Source organism: Lutjanus erythropterus, chromosome 22 (genome assembly GCF_056507025.1).
Source record: "Lutjanus erythropterus isolate fLutEry1 chromosome 22, fLutEry1.hap2, whole genome shotgun sequence".
NCBI lineage: Eukaryota > Metazoa > Chordata > Actinopteri > Lutjaniformes > Lutjanidae > Lutjanus > Lutjanus erythropterus.
The window spans coordinates 1,716,281-1,730,739 of NC_139338.1; the positions used below are offsets into that span (position 1 = coordinate 1,716,281).

Sequence of the window (14,459 nt, forward strand, 5' to 3'; positions counted from 1 at the left end):
GCTCCTGCTTACCTAACACAGCTAGCTTACTAGAGGACAACAGAGCATCCGTCTTAGCAGAATTTAAAGCACCCTTTTTGTACCTGGCTGCAGGAGAATCTGTAACAACCTTAAGTCTTAAGTTGATGACCATGGCCAGTGGATTTTCTCACTAGAGTCAAATGCCAACCTGTACACACTAGAGGAGAAGAGAAGAGAAGAGAAGGCCATAGCAGGGGATAGTGGAGATATTGGCTTGCTAAAGTCTATTGAGAGTCCCAAACAAAGGACTCTTTTTAGCTCTGCTTGTTGATTTCCTGGGCAGGCAAGTCTTGTAATCGCACCAGAGCTGGGCCACACTCACAGAATGCTCAAAGCCATGCCACTCCTAGGAGGAAGACTGTGAATCATACCATTGCTACCACATGAAAGACCAGGTCATCTAAGACGCCCAGAGACAACAAGCCAAACTCCTCCACAAAGGGAAACTGGTCCTGATTTATGAGGACTACACACCTGAGGTCCATGACCAGGTACTGAGCAAGGTAGCAAGATGCTGAAGGCTGTACAACCTGGGCCTCCAGTGAAATCCAGCCTGGTCTTACTCCCAACTCATGAGATACTGACAAAATGTCACTGCCCCTCAGCAAATCAGAAGACATTGATAGTACCTCTTCATGGCTGAAATCGGCACACCAAGCTTTTTTAGTGACTTGAATGTAAATACATTGATAGTTGTTTAAGACATGCCAGGGCTGTTGATGAGGTTGAAGGGATGTGGTGGATGGATGGCTCAAATGCCAACATTTTATTGGTATGTGACAAGTTGATATGAGAATGTGTTCACCATTCCTGGCACTATGCTGAAAGAACGTGTCAGGAATGGGCAGGAGGAAGCCTCTGTCTTTGCAGTGGTCTGCAAACTGTAGACTGTGGCTCAGCCCGATGGCTAAATGCTATGTATTGAGGTAACATGGCCACATGCTAGGTTGGCACTGCTAAGTATTTTGCTGATATGTTGCAATTATTGTTAACTATGTTGTAGTTCTGGGAGTTTTGGTTTCATTGTGTTTTATACTCTTGCAAGGCAGGACACCACTGACTATCTGCATAACAATTTGGCCCCTTTATAGCGTATTGAAAATACACTGCCCAGCCATGTACTCATTTTCAACCTTGTCTTCTTTGATGGTCACACAGCAGAGTGTTTACCTCTGAATATAGTCTGAGGCATCATCTGTTGTCGTCTTCAGAGTTGTTTGGCTTCACAAATACATGAAGTCATGAACCACTAGTATCAAGGTATTATGGTATACCAGTCTAGTTAAAAATCCAAAATGTTAAAAATCCAATTTTTTTTTTTTGTCAATTAAGTCATTAATTACATACAACTTGATATGGGATCATTAACAGATTGCCACACCTAACTTTATTTTCACCTGACTTCTTCCAACTATAAAAGCAGTTTATTAGCCTTACGATACATCTGTAAATCATCTCCATTCAGCCAAATGATGTATTGGTATCCATGGCAAAAAGTGTCATTGGGTCCTTTAGAAAGAATCTGTGGAATAAGGGTGCTTATTTCCTGTGTATTCATTAATCTATGGACCATAAGTGTTTAAACTCAGCAAGACTTGTCTAAGAAGTCTAATTGCATTTTGGACACAAAGCACTGTAAGACAGACAATGTCATATGTGCTACAATGAGTTCTATCACTGACTTTTAATAATTAGTACTCATCAGTTTTGGATGTGCGTGCTGTTTTTTGAATCTACAATTATTCGTTTTTTACCATTGTATATCCTACGCTCTTAGTGAAATGGAAGTTATGTTGTTATGAAAAATGAAAACCACCTATACCTAATTGGTGTTAAAGTCAAAGTTTAGTAGCAAGTCTTTTTGGATTTTGTCAAGTTTAAAGTCTAAAGTCATGAAACTCAAGATTGAGCCAGAGACAACTTTAATTTTGACCTTGAGTAAAGGCGGGGAGATGCAGACATGACTTCAGTACCTAAGCTTTGAATTGGGCCGGATTTCTGCCAGACTAGCTACCATTTGATGCATAGTTTGGTGAAGCCTGATGAATTGTCTGAATGGTCAACAATCTGGCTCTTGGATGATCTGGATTTCTGACATATCTGAAATTTTTTGTTAGCTCTCTTGCAGTTTTAGCAGTTCTACTGTCTGATCTCCCACATGACTGCTGTCAAAAGATCCATTATAAACTCATGAGCTCAGTGTGGTTGCTGGTCAATGCATCTGTACAATGAGAGGATAAAAGTTTAGTTTAGTTATATTTATGTAGAAGGGCCCATGAACATGTGTAGTGTGAGTTAACATAACCTATAGATCAATTAAAACAAAAGTGTCTGCCTAGCTTTAAACTGGATGTCCTGGAATAAACTTTTAAAGTATGCTGAGCAATTGTAGTTGTTTTATTGGTGTGAGTAAAAGGTCCTGATAAGAGGAGAAGCACAGTGACACTCCCACACATAGCAAGTATTGTGCTGCAGCTGTAGTTGTCCCGCCTCCTGAGTTTCTGGGTGATGGGTCATTTTGTTTGTGAGCAGCAGATCCAGACTTGCTTCGCTTCTGCAGAGTCACTACAGGACGTAAGTTGAGCTGTGAAATATATATCATATATATTCTGACAACAAGTCATTTGTAGAATTTTGCCTTCCAGAGAGTGTTGCCTTTAGACAAGATTTTGAAGGCCACAGGCACAGTTATAAACTCTAACTCATGTGTTCAGTGGTTTTGCTCTAACCCTGTAACAAGGCTGTCTGTTGTTTTCACGTGTTCAGTTTATCTACAGACACATTTTCTCCACTCTATATAGTTTAGAGGACTTTTTTGACAGCAGATATTCATTCTTAACTTTCCATCTGTATTGTTTAGCTTATTAACCATCTGTATATATTAAAAAACTAGGAATGGGATTAAACTGTGTGAAATATTTTTGCTGAAACAGAACAGTAAACTGAATTGTGTCTCTTCCTGGTTGTTTTTCAGTGGTAAACCAGCAGAGATGGCCACACTGATGGAAGATGAGGTATTTCTGGCATTCACCACCTATGCTGCTATTGTCATTCTGAAGATGATGCTGATGTCACCCATGACTGCATACTACCGCTTCACCAGAGGGGTAGGTATCAAAAATAGTGCCTGCTACATCTGTTAAAACAAAACAAGTCTGATTTACATGAGTTTGACCTGATTATATATACAAACATGTCAGGTCCCAGGATGGATTTAGTCTAAATTGGCCTCTTAACAACTTCAAAAAGTTGGGTAAGTTTGGCAAGGTGAAAGTTGTGCTGTTTTTCATTGCAGGACTTTGTCTTTTAGATGCAAGAAAGTGGACTGTAATGCCTAACTGTTCCCCAAAACCACCATGTTTCACGGTTTACAGTCCTACAGTCAGAATGAAACGTCATGTACACAGTCTAATTGAGGCACAGCCCACATTGAAAAAGAGAATAGCAAGAAGTAAAGGATTTTGGAGTTGCAACAACTTAAGATTAGACTTATTTCTTATGTTTACTATATGCAGAGTGTAGAGGCAGGGATAAATACTTTGAGTCAGTGCCTGTATTATCTTTTACCTTAAGGCTTTCGCAAATGAGGAAGATGTGGCCAGAAAATCTGCAGAGGAGCAGAAGAAAATGCTGAGAACCAATGCAGATGTGGAAAGAGTTCGAAGGTGAGATGATTTGGCATTGAAATGCAGATACTGCAGTCACTTACACTTTAAGTTGTAGTTTATATAGTGGTATTTCACAACTCTACTCATTGTATTAATAATCTTTCAGAGGCTGTAGTAGGCTCAGTTTTAAAGGTAAGTTGGTATCAATGAATGGAACTAGAATACATAAGGGATCTATTGGTACCAGCAGTGTCATGCTAGCTTGACAGGAAGTTGGCTAAATAATGCTCCAAAGTTAGGATAAATTTTGGAGAGGTAAAAACTGATATGGCAGTTTTCAAAGGAGTTCCTTGACCTCTCACCTCAAGATATCTGAATGAAAATGAGCTCTATGGGTACCCAAGATTATCTCCTGTGGACACAAGCACACTTTATACACTTTATACAAATCCCATACACTCTGGGTCAAAACAGTGCAGTTTTTTGCATGCAGCATATGTTATTTTAACCACTTTGAAAAATGGTATTTGAATATTTCTTCTGGAATTGCCTATATTGGATCTGTCTTGGTTCAAAGAGCACAGTATTCACATGTGATGATGATAATGGTGAACATAGTAACTATTTGATAACCTCTGTACTAAATAACCTGCAGTGACCTCTAGGATAATCACAGTTTCATGAAACTTCACAAACTAGAGACCTGAAGCATTCAGAGGATTAATGGCTTTCCTACATATATTGACAATAAGAAGGTCTCTGAACAGTCTCCAGAATAGAAGTGTTCACCGTCCAATCACTGAAATATGCAAGAAATATCCAAATGTCAAAAGTTGATCAAAATGGTTAATTTTTGCACCAGTAAATGAATTAACCTAAATACTGCTGCAAAAACTTGACATGAGGCATGATAGACCATAATGGGAATGGTCATCATATACACTGTAAAACCAAAAGTTCACATTAATTAATTGTATAGTGAACCCATAAAAGTTAAACTCATAAGTTTTTGATTGATTGGCAGTTTACTGAACATTAATTTAGATAGATTTTGGAGTTCTGAATCACACTCAAACTCTCAAAAGTTTTTGAAATAAAGTAAACAAAGTTTTGCAGACCTATAATTTTTTGTTGAGATAATTTACCTTTCTTCTTCACATAAAGCATAATCTTTGAGTTTTTTATTACTGAATTAATTGTAAAAAACACTTAACACCTAACAAACAAGTTATAATATGTTAATAATTAGTCATGTTGTATGTGGTGTGTTTTTGTCGTGCAGGTGTCACCAGAATGACCTGGAAAACATTATTCCCTTCGTGGTGATCGGTCTGCTCTACGCTCTGACTGGACCTGAGCTCTCAGCTGCTCTGCTTCACTTCCGCCTCTTTGCCGGCTCTCGGATCTTCCACACCGTCTCCTACGTGGGCGCTCTGCCTCAGCCCTGCAGGGCTCTGTCCTGGTTGTTGGGCGTGCTGGTCACCTTCTCCATGGCTTACAGGGTGCTCAGCACAGCTCTCGTCCTTTAGAGACAGGAGACCTTGACCTCCTCTACACAAGCTAACATTTCTACATGGAACCCAAATCTGTTTTTTTTCCTTCACTCTTGCTGCAGCACTCTATGAGTTTGATTCTTTGAATTTATTCTTTACATTTCCTTTGACTTGCTGGAACTATTATTGTGAATGGAAAATGCATTTTTAATAAACTTTTTATCAACTTGTGTCAGGGTAATTTCTTTTAAGGCTAATGCAGCTACTAAAACTCAAATCCAACCATACATCACTTTCTTCCTCAGTATCACTTATATACTATATATATATATATATATATATATATATGTATGTATATATTTCACTTTATTCCTTGGTAAAGAGTGGGTATTAAATCTGTCAATGCAAAAGAAAGTCATTCATACACTGAGTAACATCTGTTCAGTTACTTAAATATAACAGCGTGTCTTATGCAACATTCAGATATGAATATAACTTCAAATGCAGCTCAGATAGGAATTAAGCTCGATTAGTGCAGCAGACCTTGAGACAGGTCAGCCAGACCAGCCAGACCGCGATTGCGGAAGAGAGCCGTGATAAGAGCTAAGCTAACATGGCTGAGACCTGAGAGAGGGATCCAGAATTGGCCAACTTTGATTCTGCATCAGCCCACATCCTCCTCCTCAAATCCCCACAGAACAAATGCAAATTAACTTCAAGTTCAAGTCCATATCATTTTCAAATGGCTGACATGAGTAAATACCAGTAGTGTATACTACTGATGACAAACCATCGTGACCCAGTTCACAGGCCTTATCCATAATTCTTGGGAATATTTTATATTTTAATATTTTTACTATCATTTCCACATTACCTGATATTATCTTGACACACAGATATACACGTCTTAACTCAGCCTAGATGCATTTATTTCTCATTTATATAGTATTTAACAGGTCATCTCATTGTTTTTATTTCCTCTCATCAAGAAAACAATCCAAAAAAAAAATTGAGTAACTGGTAACAGTAATTGGTAATACTATTTTCAAACTTAAAAGTCTGAGTCTGGCTCAAAACTCTAAAATTCCTTTAAGTAAGTAAGCCTTGAAAATTTTTAAATTTCTCAGCTTTTTCTCCAGCCAATTTATTTATAGTGATTTTAAATGAAACAAACAGGGATAAGGATTATACCTACAATAAATGACAAAATATTTATTTTACTTTTTAAAAAAAGTAAATAGATTTTTTAAAAAATAGATAAGTGCTGTAAATCATAATAACACTGAGGTCCCTTCCACGGAAGGCATACAGAAAAAAACAACAACTAATTTTTAAAATTATTTTATAAAAGCTGTACTGCAAATATAAATCTTAACTTTGCAGAATTTCTTCCTTAGTCTTTTATTTACTTGGGGACCAAAAAAAAATATCCTGTGGGTCACAACCCAGTGTTTGATAATGACTATATTCTAATATATCTGAGATGAGGTTGTGACTACCATCACTGGTAATGACTATATACGTATGTGTTATTTCAGGTCAGGGCCCCTCCCACAGATTACACCACCACTGGATAAATTCCAGCTATTCATGTGTAACTGATCTTTGCTCTGTGCTGTTCATGGTGACTGTGCAAAAAATCATACTAGGTAAGACTGCACATCTCACACTCTTCTTGCTTTTGCTAAAAGAAACTTATCCTTGTTCATATAGACAACTGACATGTCTCTAAAACTGAGGATATTACTCTTCACTTTAGCTTTATTATCTGTGCTGTGCTGGTCCATGTTTAAAAATCTATGGGGAATGGAGGTTGTGGGGGAAAACATTTCAGTTAGTCCTTCTTAAACCCCCCTGCAAAAATGTATTTAGGAATATGCATAATGTGAGCAGAATATAGCATCTTAAAACTAGATTTTGACAGGACTGTTCTGCTGTGGCAAGGATACAGGATATTTTTAAACAAATTTATAATTAATCAAAGTAAAAAAAAGAAAAAAAAAGTGAAATACACTGACTTGTGAATTTGGGACTGGGGTTGTTGTCCATGTTGTCTGTTGTCTGTATTGACCCACATTTCAAGGTTCCCCAGTGACCATTTTCAGATAATGTGTCAGCCTGGAAACAAACAAGGAAATAAGAAAAGGTGCGATCTAAAGCATTGCTGGTGAACAACTTCCTGACATTGTAACTGATGTGTGATAGAAATAGTCATCACAACATTGTTTCTGAATTTGCAGCATGTCTCTGCTGACACATTTTCAGTAGAGCCAGAAAGATATTTCTGTCAGCTGATATCGTCCTATCACAGCAATATTGGTCTGTATTGCTACTGTTTTTTTAAGTCTGATATTTTTTTAGACAGAACATAATGCACATTGCTTTATTATTTAATTATGTATTTATTTATTTATTTATTTATTCATTTATTTTTATATTTTTTTAGTTATGTAGGCTGCACATTATGTATATTTTATCCCTTTTCTTAACTGTTGTTCTATTTGTATGTTGTTGTTTTTTTTTTTTAACTTACAGTTTCTTAGAATTATTAGTTTACTGTTTCAGGGCCCTGATGTAATTTCGGATAAATAACTGAAGAATATCGGCTTATATATCGATATCAGAATTTTTTCTTTTTACTGTATATATATTCATACCCAGTAAGGTTAAAATATGTTTCTCCTAATGTAACTGACCCATTGCTAAGCACCATCATTTTGGTTTTGGAGGAAAATGCAGAGAGAGAAGTCTGAGAAGTCTTCAGCTGACATCATAATGTTTTCATCTGACATCTTTTAAAACAAGAACCCTGTGAAAGTAAAGTAAGCTAATGCCTGCTTACATAACATTAATGCTAAAAGATGGGGGCTAAAGCTAGCTTACATCTCAGCAAACGCTGGTCAGATGGTGAAATACAGCAGGTATATTTACATGATAAATGACAGAAATACACCCATTAACATGGGAAAAGGAAGTGCAGGGACTCGATTAGTGCAGCAGACCTTGAGACGGGTCAGTCAAACCAGCCAGACCGCGATTGCGGAAGAGAGCCTTGATAAGAGCTAAGCTAACATGGCTGAGACCTGAGAGAGGGATCCAGAATGAGATGCATCATCATTGGCCAACTTTGATTCTGCATCAGCCCACATCCTCCACCTCAAATCCCCACAGAACAAATGCAGGTGCAGGGGGATCTAACAAGTTTGGCTGGAGGTGAACTTACTGCTGCTGTTAAACTAGTGTTTGTTAGCCGGACAAGCTAATGTTCTCAGTTTATGTCAGAGCAAGTGACGGAAGAGTTTAATCCATTCACCACATGGATGCTCTTGTGTTTCACATTTTTGAGAGATGACAAAAAAGATACGTTACTATCCAGATGAAATGCAGAGTATTGCTCTTCACGCTCTTCTCAGAGCCTCTTGCACACCTTCAAAAATGGAAAGCTTCACAGCTCTAGTTACTGTTGCTAAGCTAGACTGGACAGTTGCTGTTTGGAGGTGGGGCTTAGCGATGGGTGAGGTGCTTTGGGATATTGACCACAACATGTAATTCTAGCAATGGAGTAATGACACATTAAAAAAATGCTGAGATGCAAATACAGACCATCTGAACATGTACAATGTGGGTTGATGTTGCTCTGCATATCACATAGAGGTCAGTATTCATAAAATGCTGTCTATAAAACTAACAAATTAAAAAGTGAAATCAATATGCATCATGTTCTATAAAATATATCAGACTAAATACAGGCAATATTGATATGGATCAAATATAGACAGCATGTTTTAACTGAGATGATGATGTTCTGATATCTAAACTGATTATCTTGTTCTCCAGCGCATCACAATGGACAGCCCGGTCCTCCAAGCATTTTCTACTTACACCGCTATCGTCATCCTGAAGATGATGCTCATGTCACCTTTGACCTCCTACTTTCGCTTGACGAGAAAGGTGCCTTACCTGCACCTGACCTTTACCTGTCACATGAACACTGTAGAATGTTGTGTTATTCATAAAGACAAATGTGAATCTGACCTGTCTCTGATGTCTCCTCAGGTGTTTGCAAACCTTGAAGACACCAAACTTGTTTCCTCCACAGAGGACAAGAAACTGGTCCGTGTAGACCCTGATGTAGAACGAGTCCGCAGGTACAAATAACACGTGATATCCTCAGAACAGTGACATTCAACCAAGACAGTCACGCACTTAGTCTCTGTTTTTCTGTTTGTGTATCATTCAGTTTAGCTACTGCTTTGATATTTAGATGCCAACAGTATGATCTGATAAATATGTCCCTTTGTATTGTCACTGTTCTTTTATGCCACCAGAATACTTTCATGGTTCTTTATTAAGGTCCTTGGAATAAGAATATGTAATGAAGCCCTTATAAGTCCTATAATATGCTTATAAAAAAGTGCCTATAACAGTACTATAATAGTATTAACAGAGTCATTAACACATTTATTGATAGATTATATATATATAGGCACTTATAGAGCAAGTGGTTAACAGGCAGCTCACGTGTTTATAAACCCATTTAATGAGTTAACAAATTTACTTGTGATGCCATTGTTAATCTTTACAAAGCTTTTTCATTTCTTTTTTAAAATGAATACATATTTTATTATGTATTTATTAGCAGTTAACCATATACTTATTAGAAGTTCACTATGCTTTTTGCAGCTACTGGATCAAAATGATTATCTTATTAAGGTAATTAGTAGGTGTTTAGGGATAATTTTAGACAGACAGACAGACAGACAGACAGACAGACATAGATAGATAGATAGATAGATAGATAGATAGATAGATAGATAGATAGATGGATGGATGGATGGATGGATGGATGGATGGATGGATAGATAGATAGATAGATAGATAGATAGATAGATAGATAGATTTTAATTAAAAAAAACCCATCAAAATTATGGTAAGAAAAACAACATGAAAATAGAACAGAAAGCCTGCACAAGTTCACTGAAGAAATTCTCAAACAAACAAACAAACAAACAAACAAACAAAACAACAACAACCACACATCCTCACTTATATTTCAAAAGTGGTGCTAAAAAGATTTGTAAAATGATGAGGGCTAATCTGAGCTGTTCTAAGATGATATAATATTGTTTGACAGTGTTGCTGTCTTATGTTGTAACTCCCTGCTCTCAAGCCATCCACTAAAATCCATACAATACCTTTGCAATTAAGCCTTGAAAATCTTAGTCAAAAAATAAATAAACTACCATGACTGCACATTTTAAGTAAATATACTATTTTAGGTTTTGCAAATGTAATAGATCTTCAATATGTAAAACTTGTGTTTAAATGTTTAACTCGCTCCTCAGCCTCACTTTTAATACATTAAGAAATTACAGAGCAGATCCACCACAGCAGCTTGAAAAGGCAAATGTAAAGTTCCATTCTGTAAACCAGCTTCTGCTCAGAAAGCTTTTTCTGTCAAAACAGCCAAGTCCTGGAACTGCCTGATCACTTGAAATCTCCTGCAAACTTTTTTAAGACAGCTACCAAATCCTAGTTTGATTCAGCAACAAGGCTTTAGATGTAATGTCTTAAGATGTGTATGTGTGTAATGTGTGTGTGCATAGATGTGTGCTTTACTATTTTGTTCTGCAGTTTTCACTTACTTCATTGCAGCGGTGAAAAGAGTACTGAACATCCGTACTCAAGTACAAATACTGATACACTGCTAAAATATTACTCAATAACAAGTAAAAGTACTTGTGTTAGAAATATATTTAAGTAAAGAACAGAGTATTCATCTCAAAAAACTCCTAGTTTCTCTTAACCTCTGATGTCACAGTCACCTCTCCAAACTAGGGTTGCAAAAGTGTTTTCCCGAACCAGTAGTTGAAAACACTATCTATTGATTAATCACTAATAATTTATGAGATACAAAGCACATTTTGTTCCTCATTCTAAATGTTTTCTATTTTTGTTTTTGTTTTGTTTTCTATCATTTTTCCCTCATTTTAAGTTTAATTTTCCTCATTCAAGAAATGGCTATATATACTGATTACATTCTTAACCACAATCGATCGATTAATGATTAATCATCAAACTCCAAATGTGTGTCCACAGCATTTTATTTTGTTTTTCAGTTGTATGTCAGTGTTTCCATTGGCCTGTTTGTGAACCTACTAAAACTGCAGATGAAAGGTTTGGATATTAATTCAAATTGTACTCATGGGTTTACAAGTAACTAAATAGATTAAATTTTGTAATGCATACTTAAGTATGAGTAAAAGTACAGACTTGAAAATCTACTCATTAAAGTACAAGTATCCCAAAACCTATTTAATTACAGTAATTAGAGTATTTGTGATTAGTTACTTCCATCACTGCTTTGTAGTTGACTTGACTCTTCCAATATTATTTTCAATTTATTCAACAGCTGTTTTAGTTTATTATTTTCATTAAAAGCCCTTCTACGGACAGATGTTGCAACTTAGCATCTGCTATAAACACTATGATCACTGTATCTGTCCCTACTGAATAAACCATAGATTGAAATGAATGAATGAATGAATGAATGAATGAATGAATGAATGAATGAATAAACTGTGCTTTAAAAGAGAAAAGAGAGAGGAAATGACATGCAGTGAATGGCTCAGACTGGAATCCAACCCAGTCTGCTGTGATAAGGACTCAGGTTTAGTATGTGGTATGAAATGGATACAACAGGGGAAAAGCACGGTTAACTGTTCATAAGTTCAGTAAACACATCAAACTGATTGACAAGCAGCTGTCCATCAGCAGAAGAACACAACTTAATAAAGTCTGCAAAGACAAGAAGTACAGACTTTGTCAGGTCAGCCATAAGTGTAAATGAAGCATCAGACATTGAGAACAATAATACCAGTGTGCAGGATTACTTTACTGCAGTTATGTTGCTGGATTACTTTATTCAATATGAAGTGGAATATTACTTTTCAATATTAGGTGCAATAGTATGCCCATTGTCATGTGTAATATCATTTTTCATTACTACTTCTCATGTACAGTATTACCTCAATGTGCATTATCATATGCAATATTACTTTTTATTATTATCATGTATCATGAACAACATTACATTTAATAGTGTGCCATATTACCTTCACTTCACTATCATATGCAATATTACTTTCAGCTGTTTTCATTATTGTTATCATGTATTATATTAGTTGTGTTCATTATCTGATCATCAGTATCACTGCCAATATGAGTTTCAGTGTTACTGTCAATACCACTTTTCTATTTTACTTTATTTTAGCTTACTTTCTCACTGAACTTATCTTACTTCTGTTGTTATTCTATTAGGTAGTTACTCCTTATACACTTTATATTTTATTGATCTGTCTGTTGCTTTCTATTGTTTTTATTCTACGTTACTTTACTTTTGGAGCAATCTCTGGCACATGAATTTCTTCCAGGATTAATAAAGTGCAATCTTTAGACTAAGATTGATATATGCTGTATTTCTACATGAGTATGATTGGACGTGAAAAACATCATAGCTATGAATGAGCCAATCATTGTAAAACCCGCTAATACCAATCAGCCAGTATGTGCACAACATCAGTGCTCTGCGTGAACTACCTCTGTGCTTCATTTGTACGTTTTTGTTGTGCAGGTGTCACCAGAATGACCTGGAAAACATTATTCCCTTCGTGGTGATCGGTCTGCTCTACGCTCTGACTGGACCTGAGCTCTCAGCTGCTCTGCTTCACTTCCGCCTCTTTGCCGGCTCTAGGATCTTCCACACTGTCTCCTACGTGGGCGCTCTGCCTCAGCCCTGCAGGGCTCTGTCCTGGTTGTTGGGCGTGCTGGTCACCTTCTCCATGGCTTACAGGGTGCTCAGCACAGCTCTCGTCCTTTAGAGACACAACACACACATATGTACACACATGTTCACGTACATTCACACATTACATTCATTTTTATTTGTGAATTCTACTTTTACAAATTTTGCAAGAAATGCAACTTTTTTTTTCTCTCTAATACCTGTCATCACATCTTAAAACAAGGTTAAAGGGATAGTTCACCAAAAAATGAAAATTCAGTCATTATCTACTCACCCTCATGCCGATTGAAGGTCAGGTTTTGTTTTTTTAGCCCATAAAACACTGCAGAATCTCTCAAACAATGGTGAAGAACAAGTGAAGAGTGACCAATTTTTGAAACTTAAACAACAGAATAAATGCAGAAAATGCCTCCATACTGCTTGTCTGGTGTAATCCAAGTCTCAAAAAAAATAACCAAAAAATGTTATTTACACCATGTTTTTATCCTGAATCTTCACTGTAGATCCTTAGCTTTGAGCCATATTGACGTGCACATGCACACTGTCTTAACTGTGTGTGTGTGGTGTGACTGTGTGCATGTTGGGATTATGCCAGATGAGCAGTATGGAGGAATTTAATGTTTTTTTTCCCCAGTTCTATTTTGCATGTTTGAAATCTGCTCACCATTCACTTCCATTGTTTGGGAGATTCTGCAGCACTGTTTTCCTGTGAAACTCCAACAGTGTTTTGTGGACTAACAAAATAAACCTGACCCTTATCTACTCACCCTCGAGGGTGAGTAGATAATGACTGAATTTTCATTTTTGAGTGAACTGTCCCTTTGTCTTTTTGCATATTTGTCTATACTTAAGAGTATGAAGCTATTTCTATAGAAATAATGCCTATGATTCAGTCCTCAGAGAGTATTAAAAAATAAACAAAAAACACATTTCTTCTTGTTGGTAATTACAACATTAACCAAATAAGTTCATAAACCAAACAAACACCAAGCAGATATTGATTAAGAATAAATCACTAATTTCACTTGGACTTAAAACAATCACAGCAGAGAAAATACAAAACAGAAATGCAAAGATAGGAATTTTTAAATTTAATATAATTTCATTTTTCACTTTTGATACCTGCAACAAACATTGGTTTTATTAAAATGGCTATATTTTCTATCATATTTGTCTTGTTGAACTTCCTTTTCTGTCCTTGTGTGAAACAGTCTGATCATTCAGTGTTAGGCTCTTGCAATCATCACACAGTTTCTTCCACTCCTGTAATTATATCCAGAGTTTGGGGAATTTTGAACAGAATGACTGCAACATTTTTCTTGTTATCGGGGCTGGAGCAAGGATTTTTATAGCACTGAGTCCTAGCCCTGCTAGGGAGGTAGGGGGGCATGTGTGTATTTGTGAAAACTTTATATTATACTTTATATTATAAATCTGTGCATTTTAATGCATTTTAAGAGTAAAAATAATTAGTTAGGAAATAATGTCAGTGTCAGCACATAGACTAGATTAGATTAGAATCCAAAACAAGAT

The 14,459-nt window shown here is 36.4% G+C and overlaps 2 protein-coding genes across 3 annotated transcripts; both read left to right on the forward strand.

The window, feature by feature from the left end:
- Positions 1-2,464: 2,464 nt before the first annotated feature.
- On the forward strand, positions 2,465-5,321 carry mgst1.2 (microsomal glutathione S-transferase 1.2). Its single transcript, XM_084710838.1, has 4 exons — positions 2,465-2,595; positions 2,996-3,128; positions 3,595-3,686; positions 4,912-5,321. The coding sequence occupies exons 2-4, from the start codon at positions 3,012-3,014 to the stop codon at positions 5,156-5,158; spliced, it is 456 nt and encodes a 151-aa protein (XP_084566964.1). The 5' UTR covers positions 2,465-2,595; positions 2,996-3,011; the 3' UTR covers positions 5,159-5,321.
- A 1,368-nt stretch (positions 5,322-6,689) lies between these two features.
- On the forward strand, positions 6,690-14,095 carry LOC146306385 (microsomal glutathione S-transferase 1-like). 2 transcript variants are annotated; one of them, XM_084710840.1, is made up of 4 exons: positions 6,690-6,771; positions 8,960-9,073; positions 9,179-9,270; positions 12,756-14,095. In XM_084710840.1, exons 2-4 carry the CDS (start codon positions 8,969-8,971, stop codon positions 13,000-13,002), a joined length of 444 nt encoding a protein of 147 aa, XP_084566966.1. In that variant the 5' UTR covers positions 6,690-6,771; positions 8,960-8,968; the 3' UTR covers positions 13,003-14,095. The 2 variants fall into 2 exon arrangements, with proteins under 2 accessions (XP_084566966.1, XP_084566967.1); XM_084710841.1 differs by lacking the exon at positions 6,690-6,771 and adding an exon at positions 7,153-7,268.
- The last annotated feature ends 364 nt before the right edge of the window (positions 14,096-14,459 follow it).